The 24388-nt window shown below is 26.0% G+C and overlaps 2 protein-coding genes and 1 non-coding gene across 5 annotated transcripts; 1 reads left to right on the forward strand and 2 right to left on the reverse strand.

Annotated features, from left to right (window-relative positions):
- Positions 1 to 514: 514 nt before the first annotated feature.
- Positions 515 to 13454, reverse strand: Nep2 (M13 family metallopeptidase neprilysin 2). 3 transcript variants are annotated; one of them, XM_074254420.1, is made up of 10 exons: positions 13173 to 13454; positions 6109 to 6254; positions 4853 to 4888; positions 4514 to 4759; positions 3877 to 4088; positions 3557 to 3733; positions 2980 to 3474; positions 2314 to 2608; positions 1973 to 2223; positions 515 to 1888 (listed from the first exon to the last, which is right to left on the reverse strand). In XM_074254420.1, the coding sequence occupies exons 1-10, from the start codon at positions 13202 to 13204 to the stop codon at positions 1550 to 1552; spliced, it is 2229 nt and encodes a 742-aa protein (XP_074110521.1). In that variant the 5' UTR covers positions 13205 to 13454; the 3' UTR covers positions 515 to 1549. The 3 variants fall into 3 exon arrangements, with proteins under 3 accessions (XP_074110521.1, XP_074110520.1, XP_074110519.1); XM_074254419.1 differs by having other exon boundaries at positions 4853 to 4894; XM_074254418.1 differs by having other exon boundaries at positions 4853 to 4981.
- A 3916-nt stretch (positions 13455 to 17370) lies between these two features.
- LOC141535565 (U1 spliceosomal RNA) lies at positions 17371 to 17532 on the reverse strand. Its single transcript, XR_012480617.1, has one exon. It is a non-coding gene; the product is annotated as a U1 spliceosomal RNA (small nuclear RNA).
- Positions 17533 to 19251: 1719 nt separating this feature from the next.
- Positions 19252 to 23771, forward strand: LOC141534910 (uncharacterized). The gene is made up of 5 exons (XM_074254551.1): positions 19252 to 19592; positions 22155 to 22323; positions 22881 to 23041; positions 23121 to 23228; positions 23308 to 23771. Exons 1-5 carry the CDS (start codon positions 19573 to 19575, stop codon positions 23471 to 23473), a joined length of 624 nt encoding a protein of 207 aa, XP_074110652.1. The 5' UTR covers positions 19252 to 19572; the 3' UTR covers positions 23474 to 23771.
- Positions 23772 to 24388: the final 617 nt, after the last annotated feature.

Genomic DNA, 24388 nt, shown 5'->3' on the forward strand with positions numbered 1-24388 from the left:
ATAGGGGACAAAAATTACTATCCAATTATTAGTTTTAATGAGAAGAAATTTTGACTACAAATTTAGACTTCTCAAATTTAAATTTTGCTGTTAAATTGACGCCAATCTGCAAACGCAATTTGTTAGTTTGCAACCAAATCATCATCAGCGATACAAAGAGCAGTAGTATTCACATTACCAACGGCTCATTATTTAGGAAATGTCACAAATTAATTTTATTAAAATCCTAGCCGATTTTTTTTTTTTTTTCATTTATTCTTTCAATCATTTAACACTTGAAAAAATAATTTAATTAATTTTATAAAATCTTTAAGTCTTAAATTTTATGAAAAGCACTAATAAAATAAGAGAATTACTTTTTTTCTGATGAAAAAATATTATTTTGAAATCATTGAGGATAAAACAAATACTCTGTCATATAAACTTGAAAATTAATTAAATTTCAAGTTTTCTAAAATTTATAAAATCTATAAAATATATTTAGGTAATTGAAGGTGATAAATAAACTTTCAAGTTTATTCCAAGAAGTTATATTTATTATTCAGCTAATAGATAGTAAATATTAAACATATTTGTTTCTTAAACTAACAAATTATATTACAAATTAAAGCCTTACATTTATTTATATTTTTTTGTATTTTATTATAAATTTCGTATGTAATTTATATCATGAAATGGTGATACGATGAAAGACATGTTTCATCAGATGTTTTGACTCAATTATAACATTATAACTATCTGTAAGTACTTAAGAACGAGAAAATTTTTTTATAGATAAATTTAAACTATTTTTATATTTATTAATACATAACTAATTGTTAAAAACATAAAAAGCGAATTTTCAGTATGAATCATCGATGATTACATCTCAAACTTTATACAAGTTCAAATTCTTCAAGGTAATAATCCCAGTTAAAAAAAATTTTTTTTAATTTTAATCTGAGTAATTTTACGATCCAAAGTAACAAATATTTAAAATAAATAAAAATGTTTTTTTAAAGAAAATTGCAACGTCTATTTTGATTACTAACATAAAATATTTTTCTGGTATAAAATAGTTACTTTGTACTATAAAACTATATAATGTAAAAAAAAATACAGCTATCATATTTTATTTTCCTTAAAAAAAAATCGTGTTTCTAATTCATCATTTTATAATTTTTTATTTTTAATTAAAAGTGATAAATTGTTTCTCAAATTTCAATAAAAAATAAAAAAAAATGATTAATTAATTTATGCGCCTACTTTTAAGATATAAAATTTAAATTTACATTTAAAAAATCTAAAAATAGTTTCATTCTTAAAAATTTTCTTTACTTCATAAAAAATTCCAACAGCATTAAGATATTTGCACAATAAAATATTAATTAAAAAAAAAAAAAAAAAAAAAAATCTCAAACTCTGCAAATATTTTTATCAAAACTTTAATCGGCTTCAAATATAGTGATGATAATTAATTATTTAGAATATTTAACAGTCACTACAACTTTGATACAATATTAAAAATATTTACGGTGAAAAAATAAATGAATATTTTCTGTCTAAATTATTACCATACAGCACACTTATTTTTTGGGTTCATCCGTGAATTTAATGGACATTTAAAATCATCAGCGAATTCCGGCATATTTGACATCGGTCCAAGAATACGAAATTCCCCTGGACTGTGGAATCCAGTGGTGATGCGAAGTTTTAGCGCTTCAGGACGGTAGACAGAGCACCATGTATTTGCAGCACTTATCCAGAACATTTGTCTGGGCGAGTAGGAAAGTCCAGGAAGCGTTGGCTCGGGTATATTCCGATCAGCCCAGTCTTTGTACGCTAGATAAGCTTCTTTAATGCCACCATTGTCAGCGATATTCTCACCTTGAGTATTTATCCCATTCAACTGAAAAAATTTCAGAAAGAAAAGCAATTATTGTAAACAGAACAATGTTTAAAATTTATAAACTGCAATTAAGTATTTTCTTACATTCATTCCGACTTCTTTTACAGTATAATTGCCGTACTGATTAATTATACAGTCAGCCTTTTGCAGATATTTTTCCTTGGTTGAAGATGCCCACCAATCGACTAGATTACCATCTTTATCAAACTGCCTTCCTTGATCATCAAAGCCGTGAGTAATTTCATGACCAATTACGAACCCAATGGCACCGTAATTCATGTATCTTGGACGGTCGCTACTGAAGAAAGCGCCTTGAAGAATTCCGGCTGGGAATTCTGTATAAAATAAAATAAAATATAATAAAACAATGCTTTTATTATTGTATTATTCATAATTGATAATTGATAAGACTTAGTTATACGTACGAATACTGTTCTCAATAGATGAATAAAATGCATTAACTACTGCTGGGCGACCATGTGATACCCAGTCGCTCTTGTTGACTGGTTTTCTCAGTTTGCTAAATGAATATTCGGTCCCGAATAATGTTAAATTCAATATGTTTTTAAGATAAGAAGCATTGTCTGCAAGCTCGAGTTTTTCATAAAATTCTTCTAATTTAGAGTTTTGCAAAAGTTCGTCGGGGTATGCAATATGACTTGTCATCGAAGCAGCTTTGTCAAGAGCACTCTTTCTGGTTTCTTCATCCATCCAGTCGACCTAGGAATTATTTTAAATCATGTTTATAGTTGTCTTTAAAATTAATGAAGTTTTTTTTATAAAAAGCGATGCTTCTATGCTAACAAAGGATCATTTAAACACTTGATAAAGCAAATTAGAAGAAAATTCTTCAAAAATATTTTCTTGGTTCAAAAAAATTTTTTTTTTAATCAAGTTAATTTTTTTTTCATTGTATAAATGGTATTAGGAATGGAAAAAAATTTATTAAAGCAAAACAACCGGTTGCATTTAAAATAAGTTTCTTCAAAAGCTTATTTCTATTAAAATAGAGATTATTTTTCTATTATTTTATTAAACTATATTCACAAAAAAATTCAGATGAGAAAATTTAGTTGAAATAATTGACTTACTGTTTTTAAAATTTTATTGAATTGGTTTCGGATATCAGCGACCATTTCAACAGCATTTTTTTTGGCATCTTGGTGGAAATATTTCCTTACATACAAAGCTCCGACGCTAATTGGTAAAGTACTAGAAACAATATCAACACACTCTTTCCACCTAGGTTCTCTTTCGGTCTTGCCACTCAGGGCTGTTGAGTATTCGAGTTGTCTTTTACGAATTTCATCGCTCAAGTAACTTACTGATGCAGCAACTGCACGCCACATTACGTAATTAGCCTGTATCCTCTTGGGCGTTAATTTGATCAGTTTCTCAAAGTCAGATATATAACTAGGAACATTGACAATTGCTATTTCATTATCATCAACTTGGACATGAGGCTTGAGAATCATGTTAAAGTATTCTTTCCAAGGTATGCTTGGATATTTATCCGATAATTGAGCTAGTGTCATTGGATTATACAATAAAGTTGCATTACGACGTTTCTCGGTTGGTAAAGATATCTGCAATATTAAATAAAATTTTATTAGACCATAATATATATGCTCTACATCATAATAGCGAGCAATAAAATTGAATTATTACATTGGCGAGCTTCATTTCGAATTTAAGGGATTCCATAAGTTCTTCTTCAGCGCGTTCACGCTCAGCACCGAGGATCACCGCAATATCAACCATGTAGCGGTAATATTCTTTTACAATCTTATCGTCAAATCCTTTCGATAAGTACTCTCGTGATAATCCCAGCGTTGCTTGATCGAGCTGTAATAAAATTCAAGTCGTACTAAATTTTTATTTTATGAGATTTTTCATTCTTGAACATCATACTTGATATTTACAATTTACTATTCAAAGTTTCTAGTCATTAAAAGTTTTAATATTAAGTAGACATATATCACACTTACGTCTAAAACTCTCTTCGTGCTATTTTTAAGATCTACACCAATGCTAAAGTCCAAAAAATAATCTACAGAATAGCCCAATTCACGGAAATTGTAAACTGATGATATCCAATTAAAATTGGTATCTTTCCACATTTCTCCTTCAAGTACGGGCCAGCCGCCTAATTTCTTTATGATTATTAACAAAGGGGTAAGTCCTTGTTCTTCAATGCCAGCTGAAAATAAAATTTTATTTCTCAGCATAAATTCGTTTTATTTTTTATTTTATTGGAACATTTTCTCAAATTCTGTCATTGAAAAAATTTCTTATGATTTTTTAGGATTAAAATAATAATTTTTATTCAAAGGTATCAAAAAAATTGATGTTTTATCGATATGCTATTTTTTTTTTTTTTTTTTTTTTTTTAATTTATCGTAAAATTCGTGATCATAAGAATTTCATTATTTTAAATAATAAATTAATTTTTTTAATATTCTAAGAAAAAGTTTTAATTTTTTAACAAATATTTGAATAATTTTTTTTTTTTTATTAAAATTATAATTTTTTGGTCTGTAAAAATCTTTAAAATAATGGGTAATTTTTAGTTTTTCATAGTCCAATTAAAAGTACAGTAGTAATTATAAAAATAAAGATACTAACTTTTATTCATGCAACTGTTGTACAGAGTTTTAACAAGTCTGAATGGGTGAGCCATTTCTGCTAAGTGAGGATCTTCAATGCTCTCTCTTAGCTGCTCAAAAACTTTGTCACTAATAATACTGAATGTATTTACACTGACTTTGTCGTCAGGAATAGTTGTTGTCTTGAGAAAACCTCCACAAGCAAATCTGTAGAAGTCATCACAAGGGTCCACAGATGAATCCATATTTTTAAGAATCTTCGAGGCTAGATTAAATAAAATGTTTATTACTTTCCACAATTCAGTTCCATCAATTTTGCATAATTAATGGAATAAATTAGCTATTAGCTATTACTTACCAGTATGAATACAAGCTGGCGAGTTACAAATGTTATCTGGAACTTGAACAACAGTAGGTGAGGGTTGTAATGACGAATTTCGTCCTAATGCTTCCACTGTTGATGGTAGCATTTCGTTTTTTGCGATGGCTGCTCGCATGCATTTGCGATTTCGGGTGCAAGAGCAAACAAAGCGAGTAGCATGAATATTTGAAATTATGAATGTTGTGAAAAGGTAAATGATAAAACTAAATTTTATTAATCGATATAATACGTTTGATTCAATAGTAATTTGCGACATCATCGCAGTGTTATTGATTTTTATTCATTTATTTTGGCCCAAAAAATTAATAATTTATTTGTCTACATTTTTTAGTGATACAGGGTAAAATTCAAAGTATTTGTGGTTGTACAGTTAAATTAACTAAAGATCCATTCAGGTTTAAAATGACAAATCACACTTTATTCAATTGTTTTATTATAAAATGAAAGTATCTGATTTACAGTATTCAGCTAATCTAATTATACCTTCAATTAATTGAAATTCCGCGATTGGTATTGTATATATATTTTTTGCACACTTTTCAACGCATTTTTTTCAATAAAAAAAATATTTCAACTTCTTAAAACTCAACTGAAAAATTATAGGAAAGGGGTAACTGCAAGTAGTTGGTACTAATTTTTAAATTATGATTACGGGAATAAAAAAAATAATTTGAAAACATTTTTAACAAGTTTTTTATGAGCCTCAAAAATATATAATATTTTGAAAAAAAAAATGGAGTGATCAAAAAAGTGGCTAATTTTTAATGGAATGCCCTATATGATTTTATGGATGTTGAGCGACTATTAACTAAGTAGCTTTTTGAACCTTAATTTTGAAGCCATAGCCAATTTTTTTTTTTTTTTTTTTACTGTCAAAATCAATGATTGCACTTTTTGTTAAAGTAAAAAAAAATTAATTGTATTTTGTTGACTAGAGTTATGAATTACGACGTATGACAAATGACCCATGTTCCAAAATATGATGGCTAATGACATTTTATTTAAACTTTAGTGCATTTGCATTAAGCTCTGTTATTATGATAACGATTTATTGATTTTCCCAAATTAAAAAAAATTTTTATTAAACTCAATTCGAAGCCCCAAAATTGTACCACAAAACTTTTTTATAAAATCTCTACAGTATTAAAGATCTTAAATTTAATGACAACAATAACAATAAAAAAAAATTTATGTAACAAAAAACTTTCTAACTTAAAAGAACAGATATTCACCTGCATCTGTGCCATTGCATGACCTCGAGTTCGAAACTATTACACCAATGCTTATTGCCAAGGCAATACATAAAAGGACTCCGCAAACTGCAATTATCGTCAATCCTCGTTCCAAAGCGGATCTTCTTTTCCACCATGTTGGATTTCTTAAAAATAAATAATTATTATACTTATTTACTTATTGCCCGTCAATATTTATTCATTTTATTTCAGGCTTATTCATTTGAATAATTATTTTCTCGATTACTAATTTATATTATATTCTTATTCTTTTAAAAAATTAAATTCTAACTATATCCAAGCCCGGATGCTTGATAATTGTGTGGAAGTGATTTTAGGATATCCGGGTCTGTATAATGTTTGTAAACAACATTTTATCGTATGATAATTTTTAAATTTATTTGAATTGTTTTTCGATAGACCGACTACAACGGAATTTCCTGATATTTAAATCATATTAAAAATGTTACAGTGATAAAAAAAATTAGTTTGATTTAAGAGAAAAAATCTTGAACTAAAATAATATTTTTGAACTAAAAAAAATTTTTAAATTAGCTTGATTCCAAAAAAAAATTCTTGAACCAAGAAAATAATTTTGAAAAGGATAATTATCTTGAATCAAGACGAAAAAATTTTTGAATTTCCTTAAATAAAAAAAAATGTATTAGTTTAAGAATTTTTCTATTCAACTTAAGAAGATTTTTCCGTTATAAAATTTATAAAAATAAATTACGAACAATAATTAATTAAATAGTCAATTTTTTTATTTTGACAAATAAAAATATTTTATATCTACGGACAAATAATCTCCATGCGTACTATACAACATGTAATTCTCGTAGCTCGTGCTGACTAATACAAATAGATAAATAGTTAAACGGTCTGCATTAAGTGCGCGTACTCATCGGACCAATCGAGTCTGCATAATACAATAGAACAAGTCTGACAAGAACGACAGGAAACAACAACTTGGGTATATCGACCTCGTAACCTCGAGATTTCTTCTACTTCGACGTTTAGTGTAGCATTTCTTATTCAGTCCTAGTCATATTTAGAAAGTAACCGGCACATATAAGCGATTGAAAATTTGTAAATAAATTTTCATCTACTCTGTGCAATATTCGATGAAAAGTAATTTTTTTTGTTTATTTTAAATTAAATTTAAAGTTGATTTCAATTGCATAAAGCTATTTTATTTTAAAAAAAGAGAATATTATATTACAAAAAGACAAGTCAATTACATAATCTATAAGTATCTAACGTATACTTATCTCGTGATTTATTTCATTACACAATTTTTTTTATAGATGTAAACTTTTTTATTTTTATCAAAAAAATATTCATTTTACTAAAAAATATTTTTTTTTTTGCATGATGAGAAGCTTTTAATAATTTATAAAATACACAATGATAAAATAATAATTGTAATAAATATTTTTGTCGATAAAGAAAGTCATGTAATTGCTTAATAAATCCAGCTTAGGGAGTTATAGTTTTATCAATCCTATTAATATAAAAATTTTTATTGCTAAACTGTCGATGGTTATAATCTGGTTAAATATTATTAAAAAACAACTTCATAATTGCGTTTATCAAACGAGATTTAGATTTTTATTTTATAAAAGTACCAAGACGGTAATAACCTAATAAATACGTTAATATTTAAATTAGTTTAAGATGACTTAAATTTCCCGCGTCAATACCACGGCAATCTTATCGGGTTTGATGAAGCGTTTCGGTTGATGTTCACGGTTGGTTCAATTTAATCTTCGCGAAATTTCTTCGGTGTATATAAATAGTATATTATTAAAATGATATCTATTAAAGATTTTAACTAAAAATATCATTCTAAATGTTATTTTAATAATTAAATACTTTTACTTCCTGCCATTGGGCGAATTAGTTTTATAGAAAACGGAAAGTTACTGCTATTATTATTTTTAGGATGATAAATACTTTGACAAACAGTGCTGTTAACGAGATAACATGTTATTAAATAAAATTGTATGCTTAAAAATTTTAATAAATGGAGAGTATCTAAAAAAACTTCAATTAGAATTGAATTGAATAAAATTTCTTGCCGCGATGTTGAAATATAAATTTCTAATGTTAATAAATCAAAAAAAAAAAAATTATCGGTATCATTATACATTGTTAATTGAGCAATAAAACCCGTGGTGTATTTAAACCATTCCACCATACTAAATCATACACGCGAGGTCGATAACTGTAGATTGAATAATGTACGGAATATTATACATATATGTATGTAATTTATTTTTTACCATTTAAAATGTACTGCGAATATCAGTTGTCTCGAGGATAGCATGTTTCTAATAATAATATCCCATCTTAACTGGCCGAGTAACTTGATGGAATAGTTTGTCATATTTAATTTAATTACTGCCATAAAAGACCGAATTATTTGATATTTTTGACATTACACAATATTTTAGAGAAGATTGGGATTAAGAAATTTATCTTTATGTTTATAGGACATTCTATGCCAGAGAGTTGTTTTTTATTCGCATTTTGGCAAGTTTTAGAAAGTTTTTTTAATATTTCACGAGCAATTAATTTGTAGACATTAAAAAATAAATGATTTAAATCTCAAGGAAAATTTTGTAAATTATTTTAAAAATTAAAAAAAAAAAAAAAGGTTTTGTTTTGCTGTATTTTTTTTCACTGCTTTTGATAGTAATTGTTATTATCAAATAAATTTTATGAATTTTTTTAATAAATAAATCGAGAATCAAAGTAACAAATACAATTAAATTTAATTTTATTCGTATTGATTTTTATCTTTATTATGTTTAGAAAGAATTTTTTTAAGTGAAAATGATGCATAGATAAATTTTCAGACTGATGAATTATGAGTCAAAAAAATAATTACATGAGAAAAAAAGGAATAATTACACTTTTCTCACCGTAGAAGTTTGTGTTATATTATTTGAATTTGTGATATTAAAATTAATAATAAACAAATGCAAAAAGTAATCAGTTCTTTTCTGCTAACGCTTGTATTGAACTAAATTGTCTTGATGCATTAAAATATTTCAACTTTTGAGCAAAAGTTTTGTTCATTTGGGTTGTAATGACATGACTCATATTTAAAAAGGAAATTATTCTTAGAAGTACGTATGAAATTTAAGACAAATTTTATGAAAATTACTGTGTTAAGAGCCATATTTTTCATTTCCGGAAATTTAAGAAGCCCAGATGATTATTTTTTTTTTAACATTCAACCTTCTATTATCTCATTACTCCGTATAAGTTAAGAGTGGGAGGCTACTAAATCACTAACTTACATAATACAATTTATAAAAAAATAAAAGGATATTTTTTCGGCATTTTACTGAAAATTAAACATTTTTAAAAATTGTCATTTAAATAGCATGAAATTTTTCTCTTAAAATTTACATCATTAATATTTTTAAAATTATAAATACCAATAGCTTAAGAAAAGAAAAGAATCGATGAATTTAAAAAATCAATTTAAATAAAATTATTTAGTTGCCTATAAAATATAATAATTAACTGTTAATACAATGAGCTGTACATTTGGAAAAATTCACTTGAAAAGCTTGTGCAATGAAGATTTTCTATTTTATATTCATTTTCAGTCCAATTATTGAATTGTGTCGTGTTAGTGTAAATTATCCTCGTTCATGGGTTTAACTGCATAATATAAATAGTAAGAAACCGACAATTCTGAGTTTCTGTTTGTAAAAGATATAAAGATTACACTCACTACTGTCTAGATTAACATGCTGTTGTATATTATGCAATAATCAACAGATCATGATTAATAATAATATTTTATTATGTATAATTATAAATCATTTTAATTAAATCTACGTGAAACCATTGTGTGCTTTAAAGATTTTAATAGACGACTAGATCAAATTATTGGTAGGTTGCTTCATATTATGAATCATGATTTCATGATAACATGATATTGAAATAAACAGATGTAATCAAGGTTTTCCGGAAATCATTTCATCAATCTGTTATGAATTGAAAAAAAAATATCTGTCACTTAAACCAACCGTAGGACATAATTTATTTACATAAAAATAAAAATATACACTTATCAGCGCGCTCTAATTTATGTTTTAATTTTCAGATAATCCAAATTAAAATTAAGCTATTTTCCAAACAGAAATTCTTCCGTACAAAACTATGCTAATACAAACTTAAAAAAAATCTAAGTGTATCTTCATCACAGTACAAATAATCCGAACAACTAACCCGGATCAAAAATAAATCTTAGATTTGGCTTGCTTTAGCTAGTTAGTAGTCATGGAGCTTGAAGTTCACTGATACATCAGCTCGTAAATAGACATTGTTTCGGAGCTTTCTAGGACCTCAAAACGTGGAAATTTGATGAAAACTCGTATTCTCAAAAATCTATAACTTCCTACTTTTGAAAGTTGTTAATTTTCAAAGCGAGAAGTTAAAAATAAAATAATTTTTGAGAAAACTAAGATCAGTAACCATTCAATATGAATATTTTGACCCTTGATTAATGCATCAACTAGTTCTTGATCTTCAACTTCATTTTTTAAGGTTTCTTTAGGCCCATCGTGAAGTTGTTTAGTTAATTGATTTTTCTATCTTCATCCGATCATGTTATATGATCCGAAATTTCTTGCCTGAAAGGCTTTTGTTAGTCTTAATCAGGTTTCAGTATCTTCTCAAGCTTACTTTAGGAGTATCCGATTGGGTTAGTCGTGTACCTTTTTAAACAAAAAATCATCTAACCACTGCATACAGAAGTATTTCTCAGTAATCGCTGATTAAAAAATACCTCTTGAAGTACATTACGATTACTTGTAGGTTTCAATAAATTATTCATATCTTGGGTACCCCGACGTAACCTTCTAACTATTTTTGGTACCTCCGGAATTATTAAAAGAATAAAATAACAAAAAGCTTAACGGAGATTGATAATAAATTACCATTCGATCAATTAATATTTTACGGAATTTATTAGTGTGCAAACTAATTTCTATTGACGCAAGTTATCATGTTAGTTTTCCGAAAACTATCAAGAAGATATTTTTGCTTTCTCAAATAAAATAATATAAAAATAAATTTTACTGTTTCTAAAAATTAAATAAGTATTACGAGTCAAAACATTTTCCAAACTTTTATTTTTTCATTCTGACTTTATCTATCCTGAAGTAAAAATATCGAGTTTATTTGACTTTCTTATTAGCATACAAATCGATCTTTCCTCATAATAAGGAAGAAAGATAAAGTCAGGGAACGCACTATTTCTTATAAAAGAAAAAAAAAATTATAACTAGGTCAGCAAGAGTCTTTCTTAGAGTAGAGTGTTGGTGTGACATCTTACAAGAAAGGTATGTGTAGCGTGTAAGTAGTCTAAGATTTTAGTGGATTTCCATGTTAGTCCTTTTTATTTGTAGTTATCAAGATTTGTAGGAGTAGAGTCCTTTGCTTGTAAACCTTGCACTGTCGACTATAATGTAAGTTTAGTTCATTTTGTGTTAGGGAATATGAAACTTTACTTTCACTGATATGATAGGCCGTAGACATAATTTATTCTCCGTCAATAAGAGATTATTGGACAAATTTTTCCCTGTTTGTCATCTCGGTAGCTTTAAAAGTTTTGGTTTGCATCAGAAAGTTATTTCTTGATTCCAATAGATTTGTACTTAGCGAGCTCCATAAATATGATGAAAAAATTATAAGTTTTAAAAGTACGACCCCTATATACAGTGTAGTTATTTAAATGAATGCTAGACCCCACTGAAAAAATATTATTTATGTTATCACAATTTAAGTTATTTAAATTTACGAAATAAGATGATAAAATATTATTTGGTAATTATTTTTAAAAAATATGCTTACCAAGCAAAAGTTGTTTACGGTAAATTTTATATGAAATAAATGGAAATAAGATAAATAAAAAGTACGGTTTATAATTTCTGAGAATAATTATTCGAGTATAGTTTTAAAAATAAAATTAGTAATTGCCTTTGTTTATATCTATTGTTCTATTTAATATTTAATTTTCCAAGCAAATAAATTGCCGTATGTCATTTAGATATCGTTAAGAAACAATGTAAAAAAATTTTTTTTTAATTTTTACGTTTTACTATTTATCCTGACATGGAATATTTTGTGACAATTTATCAAAATTGATATATTATTTTTGGTAGAATAAATTAACATTTGAAATTACAAAATTGTGTAATACTTACAATATACAAATCATTGTTATCTACTTTTTTTTTTTTTTAATGTAAGCCCAATATTTTGATTCGCGAAGAATAACAAGTGTAATTGTAGAGAATTATAATTTTTTTTCTAAACAAGAAGCGAAGGACACAGTTGCATCATTAGTTACTGATTTCTTGAAATTAGTTGATAACTTTATTTATTTATCGCACGAAGTTTGAGTTGTTTTGTTGACAATTTCAGATAATTCAATAAAAAATTCTTATTGACGATATTATAAATAATAATTTCATAAAATTAATTAGAAAGTATAATTTAGTAGGAATAAAAATATAAATTATCAAGAAAATAAACACAACAAAGAAATTAAAATTTTTAATCGTAAACTATATTCTAAATTATTTATATAAATCTCTATAAATATTAATAACTCACACAATTAAATTACAAAAAAAAAAAAAAATTATTTTTAAAAATGATATTGTTGTTATTAAAATAAACAAACAAAAATTTTGTAATAACTTTCATAGAAATTTATATGAAGTAATTTATTTCTGATTAATAATTTAACTTGCAACTAATGAATCAAGTAAAAATAAATAAATTTCACTAATAAAAAAACCAAATACTGTAAAAAAATTAAAGAACACTGTTTAAAATTAAAACTTCACATTATTTTCATATAATTTCATAGCGTATGTAATTTCAATGCTTGGAATGTAACGTATTTATATTTATATTATTAACAACTCACTCGTGCGTTGAAATCCCAAACAATGCCAGTAAATAGTAACAATAAATTCATAAGTTATCAATTATTTATTAATGTTTAAAAATAATTTCATCAATAAACTTACTTAATAACAGTTTGCTTCATACTATTTGTCATTTTCTCGATTGTTATCTTCACAATATCATTTATTTTATTTAATTGATTTCACCAACACATAACACTTTTAATGCACGTGATAATTCGCGCGCTTGGTGACCTCAATGTCATGTACGCTAAAAATTTGTTAGTGTTAGATTTTCTGACTTGCGATAATTATTGTTTAAAATTAATTTTAATTTAATAGTAAAACTTAAATGTAATATATTAAAATAAAAGATACTGTTTATACGGATGAATTGGAATGGAATGCAACTGATGGACTGAATGAGCGCGCGCACTTCTCTACTGTATTTAAACGTCCTCTCCCTCCCACCAGAGGTTTGTACTTAACTTGTTTTTTTTTTTTACGCTACTCTCACCACACAACAACCATTTGTTTCAAATGGCACACCTTCATATTTGTCGTAAACTCGGGTATCATCTCAACGCTGTGCAAAATTAATTTTTAAATTGCACCTTTTGAGTGTAATGATTAGCCACTATGCTAATTTTGGAATTCAATGATCAAAAGTATGTTTATTCATTAGAAAAAAATTTCACATTACTGTTTTTGCTGTCTATACTTTTATTTATTCCTATATACATGTCATTTTTTTTTTAAGGAATATTTTTGATATTGAATTGTTTAGCAAGTATTCTTTTTGATCCTTGAATAAGTTTCTTGACACACACTGTGCTACTTTCCTCGCACTATTTAGCGACAAGGACTCTCGTTCTTTTTCGACGATAAACTAATAGAGATTAAAATGTAAATATGTTTAACTAAAATCTTATGACTACAAATGAAGAAATAAAAACATTTATTAATTTAACATTATTCAAGCAAAAAATAAGTAACAGGTGGATTTAATTACAGGATGCTATGACTGTTATATTATCTGATTATCTCTCTAATTTTTATTTATAATAATATACAATTTTTTGTGACAATCGTGAGTCTAATAAAAGTACAATAACAAAGTAAGGTTTAAAAAAAAAATTGAGAAATTCTAAAGTATCAAAAAAAAAAAAAAAAAAAAAAAAAAAAAAATTAGACAAATTATGGCTTAATTTTAGCTTCAAATATTTTGCGGCAATTTAAACGAGAAGTGAATTTTTTTTTTATAATAGTTTTGTCAAATTTTGGTGGCTTCGTTTAAAATAGAACCAAAGTAAAATAATTTTATGGTAGAAAACCGGCTTATCGGAGCGATCGTGCTCTATTCACACTTATTGTATACTCTGGAAAATTGATTAATGAATAAATAAATAAATAAATCAATAAAATAATTTTATAGAATAAGTATGCCAAGTAGCTTGAAAGAGTGTCATTCTTGTTTGAATCACAAAATAGTAAATGCACTTGTATCACTAATTTTTCCACCTAGTTGAAGTCGATTAACCTGAATTAACCAGATGATTCTTTTTAACATCATTTTATTTAGATAAGACCAGAATTGAATACAACTCAATGTAATGCATAATATTATTTACGGATTAATGTTTATCGAGCATAGTTATCAATATAATCTTGACGGGTGTTGTTCACATGAGTTTGCACTTGAATAATACATAGCTCGTGATGAAGCTAATGAATCTAAGATCTTTAATAAATATCCGCCTCAATTTATATTCATGCTTATATTGATATTGAATTATTGAACTGCCAATGAAAGATTATTGTCCTTGTACATTAGAAACTGTATGTTGGTTTATAAATAGAATATAATATATATTTTGTCGCACCATTGACTGTCATTGCAAGATGAAATCATTGTATATTTTGTAAATAAAACAAGAAAATTGAAATGATTCGATTTAAATTATTATAATAAATTTTTTTTTTGTTTATATAAACATATTTTGACTCAATAGTCTTATGTCATCGAAGTTATACAGTGAATGATTTGAGATGCTTATAAACATAGAGTTCTTGATGATAATCGATGATGCATAAATTAAAAATTTTATTCCAAAACTCCTTTAAAAAAAAAAATTGGAGAATGTACATTTAACATTTGCTTTAAAAAAAAAAAAATATTTTCATTATAAATTATATGGACATGTAACATTAATATAAACTAGTTTGCATCTTTGATAAAATTTAATATATCGTACTGTGTTCGACTAACCTAATCTCAAAATAATATTTTTTTCGCATTATATATATATATATATATATATATATATATATATATATATATATATATATATATATATATATATATATATATATTTATATAAAGCATTTAACACATAATAATATAAACTTGTTAGGCTACTTAAAAGTCAATGACCCTGTGCTAGTGATCGGGCAATTACTGTATACACTTACGCGTATATTTGTTTACGTTTTTTCCAATTAAAATATTATGAAGTTCGAGTAATCATAAATCTAATCATTTTTCTCCAATTAGATTAGTTTTTTATTTGCTAAGTCAGGGTTGATGGTTATGATATATTCATAGCTTTATACATCAGTATCTGAGCATTCACACAAATTTACGCAAATAAAATTTATATTCTATGCAAGTTTATCTTTTGATATTCTTATCACGAACAATCTGTACTCAATGCCACTTTACTTAAATTGTTTAGAACTTTTGTATTACTACCGGACAGCTATGTTAAAAAATCACATTTTTTACGAATTAATGTTCAGACAAAGGAATTCTTTTTAACAAAAATATTCTGTCATTAAAAAAACTAAAATTTATAAGAGAATAAGAGAAAAAAAACACGAATAAATTTTGTGTCAGTAGTTAGTTAAAAAAAATTTTTTTTTAAGCGACAATGATGAGCATAAATCAACTGTCTGTTGTAAGTTGAAGCGTTACAAAAAATCTTGATAAAATTTTTCTATTTATTTTCTAGTGGGACGCTTTAAAATGGTAAAATTACGTATATTCTTCTGATTAAAACTAGTTTCTTAATTTTATAAATGAAAAAATTTTTTTTTGGAAGTAAAGTTGAATAAACATCGCAGATGATGATCATTTATATTATGTAGCTACAAATACTGAATTCAAGTTTACGTATTTAGAACACAGTGGTTGTTCCGTTATGGATACATCTGGCAACGGTACGTCTTGGTAATTCATTGAGAAGTTATAACATTATCTCTATATCTCGGCGACCCACTCACTGATCCGATAACTTAAGTAATAATAATCGATCTTGAATTATATGCTCGTTAGTTTTTGTAATTATTTCGATTACTATTTACAACACCGTGAATAACATTTGATATATCTATCTATGGATGTACTCATCAGGATTTTTAATTTTTAATTATTGAAAATAATTTTTTTCTAAAATTTAAATTACTGACGGAGTAAAAAATCATGAAATTTATTGAGATTTTTTAAATATCAAAACAAATAACTTAATCCCCTTCTTCCTTTTTTTATAATCGACTTGCATCAATTTAAATATTTTTAAATAAAATTAATTTTCATCCTAGAAAGAAGAATAATAAATTATATTGTGGTTCATGATTAAATCAAAGAAAGAAATAAATAAGTTACTCGGTATATTTTGTGGTTGGTGGGTTTTTCCAAATCTATGGGTTAAACCCAACCAACAACTTTTAAGTTGAGCCGAATTAATTTTTAGTATTTAAAAACATCTAATAATTAGAATTCATAAAAAAATAAATGGAAAAAAATTTTTGAGGGAAAGCAAAATAATTATTTTAAAAAAGGATCTGAACATTTTTTGTAAATAAATTAAATTAAGACAAAATATATTGCAGTTAACACAAGGAGTGTCGCTCAAGAATTCTCTAACACTAACGTACAATGCCCGTGACCTCATATTTGAATTTAACGGAACTTTCGTACTCTCAGACGAATATAAATATATTATTTAAGATAAGATGGTTGAATTTGGGGTTTTCTTCGTTGCTTTTCATTATTTAAGTAGTACAAACAAATATGTTTTCAAGTTAAAATTAAAAAAACTTACAAGTCAGTTTTAATACCATTAACACAAATTTATTTGTTTAATTAAACCGAATTATTTTCTGATGTCAATTAATGTCAGAATCATTTAAATCAATAGTTAATTACACAAAATTTTTATTTTTAACATAATTAGTTGTGTTTTTGTATTTTCGCTAATTTCTATAAAAAAATCTAAATCTAATCTAAAAAAAAAATAAAATTGTGTTTGAAATATATTATCCGGGATAGCGCGAACGCAGTCCCGACTACCAAAAATAATACGCCCGAGATATCCACATTAGGGATATTCGCAGGGGTCAGCTCAACCGTAGTGCAATGGAAGAGCCTCGTCCTGGAGGAACCGCCTTATTGATCACGGTATCCTCTGCGCCAGGTAAGTATGCTTTCCTCCGTTCTAAAATCGGTTTTAACAACTCTGGAACAAGTATCTAAGTCGGAACAAAAAGTCAAACTCCGCGCCACGTAGCGGTTAGTCTGCGAGTTTATCTAAAATGTGTAGACAGCAGATATTTTTCAAGTTCGAAATATAGTAACTCTAAATATGCTTATCTGAATTACTCATTCATTAGAAGAATAATATGTTGGATATAAAAAAAAATTTTTTCTTCAAACAAGATATAGATGTTTGCAATAAATAATTAGTACACGTATAAAAGGAATTTCTTTTTAAATAATTCAGGATTTTATATAAATGAGGACCACTTATATTTATAGATTGAGAAAAAAGAAAAAAATGATAAAAACTTTCTCTTTGGTAAATTTATAAATGTTTTTGCGGAAAAGATACTGAGGATTAAAGATGTTTTACTTTGCCATACTTAAAGTAAATAATAATGATGGGCTGTGGTCATGAGAGTAAGGTAATACCTATTTTAGCTTGAAATTATATTAAGAATATTTAAATGATCATTGTATGTAAATATTGGAAAGTTTTTTATAATTCGTATCTTCAGTAGGAAATGTAAATAATTTATGCTTACATAAATTGATCCTTGATATAGTCACTTTAACTAGAACTTGCTGTCAATCTATATCCGAAATCTGAAGTCAACTTAACGGAAAGCCAACTAAACGAAAATTCGTTTATAATTTTTATTCAGTGAAGAATTACCGTAAACTTGATGTTAATTAAGTTAATCGTAACTAATAGGAGTCATGTCTTGCAACTATATTATTATAATAATTTTTAAGAAAGACCGCTGCTGGATATCATCAGGAGAGCTAAAGTTTCTAAAGTGCCGACAGTTGGAGAGTATAACAGAGACCTGTTGTGTTGCGTAGTGACGATAAAATAAATTAAGTGACATTTTCGAAGCTGAAGCTTATTATGATAAGTTATTACTGATTTTTGTAAAAATTTTTAAACAGAAATACCCTATTTTACTATTTTGAAAATAAAATTCAGCAGCCAAAATGAAAAAAAATTTTTTAGAACTTATTTTTCAAAATCTTAATTTTGAACGACTCATAATACGATTGTTAAACTTTTAAGTTGTCGGCAGAAAAAAAATCTATGCTCTCACCACTCATTGTCTGCTTTTTTTCCCATACTCTATTAATTACACTTGATAAAAAAAAAAAAAAAAAAAAAATAGAACAGTACCTTTGATTGTTGAAATTTTAATTGAGGCTGCTTATTCATCGGGGTAAATCACTTATTTTTTCGTTCTTATATTTTATTAAATGTTCAAATTTTACAAAAGGATTGTTACACCTGTCAATTAATCTTATGAAATAAGAAGGTCATTTTTTTTCTACTTAATAAGGTATCAATATGATTGCAAGTTTGATAAAAAGATAATTTAATTTTTCATACATGAAAATCTGGCGGATGTGGGCTGTTTTTAAAATTTTTCTTCATTCGCTTTAATTTAATCCCAATTTGTGAGTTTCTGCAGTTTTCCCGACTTCTATAACAGTAAACTCAGTTCAAAAAGTCCTTCGAAAAAAATTCCGATAAATAAACTTTAGAAATTACTTAAATATTCTTATGTAGATAGAAGAGTTGAAAACTGAAAAAATCTAGATTTAATTCAATAGTAATTAAAATGCTTTTGTAACAATCGAAAGCATACTCTCTCATCGACATAATAAATGACAGAACAGATAGTAAATTCTAACTTTTATGTCGTCATTGATTATTTTTACAAATTGTCTAAATTTTATGTAAATTTATTCTATAAAATTCAAAGTATTTAGTATTAAATATTATAAATATGTTTATGACAAATGTGTAACAACGAAAATCGTAAGAGGAGAGGGAAATTTGACTCGGCACTTGAAAGTACACAACCTCCACATTGCAGTGGTGTGATCGGTTCTTTCTCTTTTTTCTATTCACCATTCCTCCACCTCCTCGTCAGCAACTCACGAGCATCCTCGAAGAAACATTTCTAACCCAGCCGAGATCACAGGAGTACCATGAGGCCTACAATCTTCCTGTGAGTAAACAAATTCTTCTTTATTATTGTATTTAATATTTTACAATTAATTTATAAATTTAACTTTTATTTTTTTAATTTTTCCATCAGTTTTCATACACATATGCTTAGATATTTAGATAATAGCGCGTATGACAATCGTAATCATTGCAAATTATTAACTAAATCTTCGCGTCTCAGTTTTAGTTGTTCCATATTTTTTTATTTTGTAGAATTTAATATATTTTCTAAAATTTTATGAATTTAAAAAAAAACATATGGTCTGAATTCAATAATTTAAAAAATGATATTCATCAAAAGTAACAAAACATTCAACGATATTAAATTTAAATTTGACAAATATTTAAGTACTTTTATTGAATGATAGACAAAAAAAAATTTTTTTACACTCTAAGTAGACAATTTACTCGTTGAGAAAAATTATAATATTCATCAATACGATTTAGGGATTTTTTTATCATTTTTTTATTATTAAAAAAAATAGTTTAGTAATTATTAAAAAATTAAAATAGAAAATATGACTTCAATACATAAATAATAATATTTTCTAATCAGGTATATCATGTACTATATAATTTACACAAATAAAAGTGTAGACAGGAGTGTCATGCTCTATTCGATTAGTATACTTTCGCTATGCCTTATGCATAAAAAGCATCTCATTATAAACTATTTTTACGTGCCATGTATTCAGTCGATAGTCCACAAAATCAAAAAAAAAAAAAAAAAAAAAAAAAAATTTGAGCAAAATCAAATTTTATTGAAATCATTCAATTTTTATATAATTTCAAGAAACCGATTTTTCGTCGATGATATTCATAATTCTAGTGTATCGCAACTCAATATAGGTCAGCAATTTCGATGTATCAATGCCAAATCATTTAGTATCTTCGCATTCACTTTTATTATGAAATCTTAGTTCAAAATTTCACTCATTAAAATTGATAAAATTAAAATCAATAGATTGATTTTTTATTTTTATCAAATTTGCAAACATACATTGATCTGATAACGAAACTTAAATTCCATTTAAAATATTTAGCAAGATACTAATACTAAACAAGTGGATAATAACCTCGTTTACTTCGAATGTAAATTTCGCGATATTAATATTTAAATACCTGACGAATTCTGATTCCTAATTACTGATTGGTGTAACTGGTGTGATTATTGTCACGTGAGAAACATTCCAAGGCCGACTTCTTTACTTTTAGTTGCAAAAATCCCTTTAGTTGAAAAAATTTCCGTGTTCAGAAATCAAGTTTTCGTTTATTAGTTTTTCTCGATAGTTTTCTGTCAATTAATTTTGAATTATTAAAGTAAAGAACGGCTGCTAATGCGGAAATGCATTAATATTTATTAGGTTCTTTTTTATTATTATAAGTGATTAATTCTCATTATTTATTTTGCCGATAAATTAAAATAACAGTTTTTAATAGAAACCTATGCCATTTATTACATTACACTCTATGATAAATTAATTCTAATAAAATAACTATACTGACGAAAGGCATATTAAAAAAACAAATATTGTTTCATAACTTTAGTAAGAGAAGTATATTTATTCTACGTAAAATATTATTAAACGTTAATAAAATCAATAAATAAATATTATCTTTATTAATGCATTCATTGTTTTACAGCGAGCTGATTGATAAAATTTCCAAATAAAGAATTTTAATTTTATTATTAATATTTCAATTGATTTATGATTTGTCACGATATAACCGGTTGTGTCTTCGATTGTCTACTTTCACTGCTCCACTGGCTAAACTTAAGCATTTTCATCGGCTTACGTGAAAGCAATGAAGTACAAATACTTGTATTGAGCTAAAATTAACAATTACATAAATTTATTTTTAAAAATAATTTAATTCATTCTATATATGATTGAGCTTATGAAATAATTTTTTGAATATTTTATTTTTATTTAAATGTCTAGGTATAATATAAATTGAATCAAATTGCAATCTTAATACTTTTAGTTTTAGTATGTTTACTCATGAATCCATAGGAGTATTTTAAAGCATTAAATGTATTACTATATAATCCCATGCCATGATCAAAAGGCCAGAGAAAGTGAGACTCCGGATACTTTAATGTCACAGGTTAAATACGAACGTTGGTAGCCGTTTGAAAGATATTGCTATTAAATTCATAAGTTAATCTTGTCAGCTTGATAATTAAAACGACTGATTGTAGAAATCAGTTGAGAAAATTTTCTTATCAATAGTAAATTAAAAAAAAATCGTTTTGAGTTTAAGTATCATGATCAAAAAAATTTTATAAATAGTATGAAGATAATAGTATGTTTTTATATACTACCGGTTAGTATTGGTATATCTTGTTGATTTAATTAATGTAAACAAATTTAATTGGAATGCAGGAAGAAAAGTTGATAAATTGTACTCGAAAAAATTATTACCAAAAACAGTTTTTTTTTTTTTTTTTTTTTTTTTTTTTTTTAAAAATTATTTACTGAGTTGATAATCATAATTGAATGATTTTAATCAAAATCATTTTTTTTTTGTATAAAATGTTGAAATTTGTTTTTCTTTTAAGATTATTGGCATTTTACCTGATCAGCTGCACATTAGCTGAGGACGAGTACGAGTATGAAGATGAACCAGCAGCTCCAGTAGTCACTCAAGCACCTGCAAAACCTGCAAGCAGACTAGGAAGCTTATTATCTCCGCGGGGAAGAGCTCCAATTGGTCGTAAAACTTCCTCAGTAAGGTTCTTATTATTAAGAAAAATTTTATCACAAAAAAAACTTAATTAGATATTTCTTTTCAATCAATTGTAATTTTTTTCTGATTATAAAAAAATTATTATCTAGCTAAATTTATACCAAAGCTAAAATTTTAAGCTAAAAGTGACAAATTAAATCCGAACCTTTTGTTTCTTCTTTTCCAGTTCTATAAAAGTGTATTACTTTAACCCATCAAATAAGATCATAATTTTGAACTTTATTCTTTTTAAAAATGTAATGAAGAGTATATTATTTACATTTGCATTTTATAGTATCATAATTGTAACTTGTTTCTCGTAAATCACTTATTTTTTGAGATAAAAGGATTCTATTGTGTCCACGTGAGTGGAATCCCGAAATTTATACATGGTAAGAATCTTTTGGTAGTAGCAAGCTAAATTTAGGATCAGAATTTAGACTTAATGGCCTCTCAAGGTTATCCACGTAGTTATCTTCTTGTTATTTTTTTTTTTTTTTCGAGTTTATATTATTCTGCAAAAGTATAACATAAATTCAAACTGTTTATTATTTTAAAGACAACAACCACAACATCTAAACCAGTTGAACAAGCTGTAGAAGAAGAGACAGAACTCGATGATGAAGTGGTTGATGAAAATGCTGAACAAGAAGATATCCCAACCACCACAACAGAGGCATCAAAAAAACTCCGAGCTGGAGGTATCATGAGATCATTCAGGTATTAATACATTTTTAATATCATTATCTTTTCGATAAAAATTTTTATTATAAATTTTAAATAACTTTTATTTTTGCAGAACCAATGAAGATCTTTTGGCTGCTTTGAAAAGACGACGAGTTCAAGCTGGTACTCATAGAGAAACCTCCACACATTCATCCGTCGAAGCTTCTACTCTAAAATCAAAGTAAGTCACAAAAAATATTTTTTTTTTACTAATATATTAATACCAATATTTATATACAATTTATTTATTTATTTGGTAGATCATTGAGCGGAAGAAATAAAAGTAATTCTAACAGTGAGTCCTCTACTAGACCAGGAACTCGCGGAAGATTTGGAAGTAATAGTAGAGGTAAAGTTCAAGAGCAAACCGAAGAAACACAGCAAGATGAGGTTCAAGTGAAAAGTAAACCTTACCACAGAGGATGATTATTTATGATATCGAAGTATTAATTATAAAAAAATTTAATTTTTTAATATTAGATTATCTAAATATTTTTTATACCATACATTCATCGTTTAAAGTAAAATGCTTGGTACTATAATGGCAATTATTTTTCTCATACGTCTAGAGCAATTTATTGTCTCTTTATTAGAAATTTAAACATGTGATATGCTCTTTTAAAAAAAAAAATAGCAAATGTTAATACTCATTTTTTTCATTAAATCGAGTATACTCAAATTTTTCGTTATAATAAATTTAACATCTCCGATATTTTTTGTAATGTATAAATGTAAATTAATAATAAAACAAAATGAGTCGAAAGTATTTTAAGAAAATTGATTGTACATTTAAAAGTCGGATTATGACACTATTTTTCATTTCTGAATGATTTAATTGTTTTTAACTATAAAAAATTGAATCATCAAAAAAATCAAATTTTTTTATCTTAAAAATGCAATAATTTGACGCCAAAAATTTTTAAATTGAAATTTTTCTTTTTAAAAAAATAATATTTTAACCAATTAAATCTGTTTATTGAATCTGTTTAGAGCTTTCAATGAAAAGTTGATGGATTCTTAATAACATAATTTTTTTTTCTATATCATTGTAGCAATTACAGAAAAAATTCTTATTTATTTCTCTTCTTACAGTTTTATTTTTCTTTTAATTTTATTCAATCTCTAAAAAATTATTCTGAAACCATTGTCGTATACAAATGCAATGAGAGATCGCATTTACTTAAGTTTAACTTGTGAATAAAATATTATTTTTATATCATATAGTTTTTCAAACTGTAATTGAAATTTTTTCTATGAATATATAATTCATATAAATTTACGTCAAATCAAAATATACGAGGGTGGTAAAGCAAAAATTATTTTCATTAAAATTTATATCAA

This window comes from Cotesia typhae, unplaced genomic scaffold, assembly GCF_013202065.1.
Source record: "Cotesia typhae breed Kobodo isofemale line unplaced genomic scaffold, CoteBio_Ctyphae scaffold_13, whole genome shotgun sequence".
Taxonomy (NCBI): Eukaryota; Metazoa; Arthropoda; class Insecta; order Hymenoptera; family Braconidae; genus Cotesia; species Cotesia typhae.

Excerpts from the sequence above, each read along its gene's own strand:
- Nep2 (XM_074254418.1), bottom strand. The coding sequence starts at position 13,204 with ATGACAAATAGTATGAAGCAAACTGTTATTAA. Across the intron at positions 4,982-6,108 it reads ATGCAATGGCACAGATGCAG|CCATCGCAAAAAACGAAATG; the intron begins GTGAATATCTGT and ends GCATGCGAGCAG. Across the intron at positions 3,475-3,556 it reads TCGAAATGAAGCTCGCCAAT|ATATCTTTACCAACCGAGAA; the intron begins GTAATAATTCAA and ends TTAATATTGCAG.
- LOC141534910 (XM_074254551.1), top strand. The coding sequence starts at position 19,573 with ATGAGGCCTACAATCTTCCT. Across the intron at positions 22,324-22,880 it reads TTGGTCGTAAAACTTCCTCA|ACAACAACCACAACATCTAA; the intron begins GTAAGGTTCTTA and ends ATTATTTTAAAG. Across the intron at positions 23,042-23,120 it reads GGTATCATGAGATCATTCAG|AACCAATGAAGATCTTTTGG; the intron begins GTATTAATACAT and ends TTATTTTTGCAG.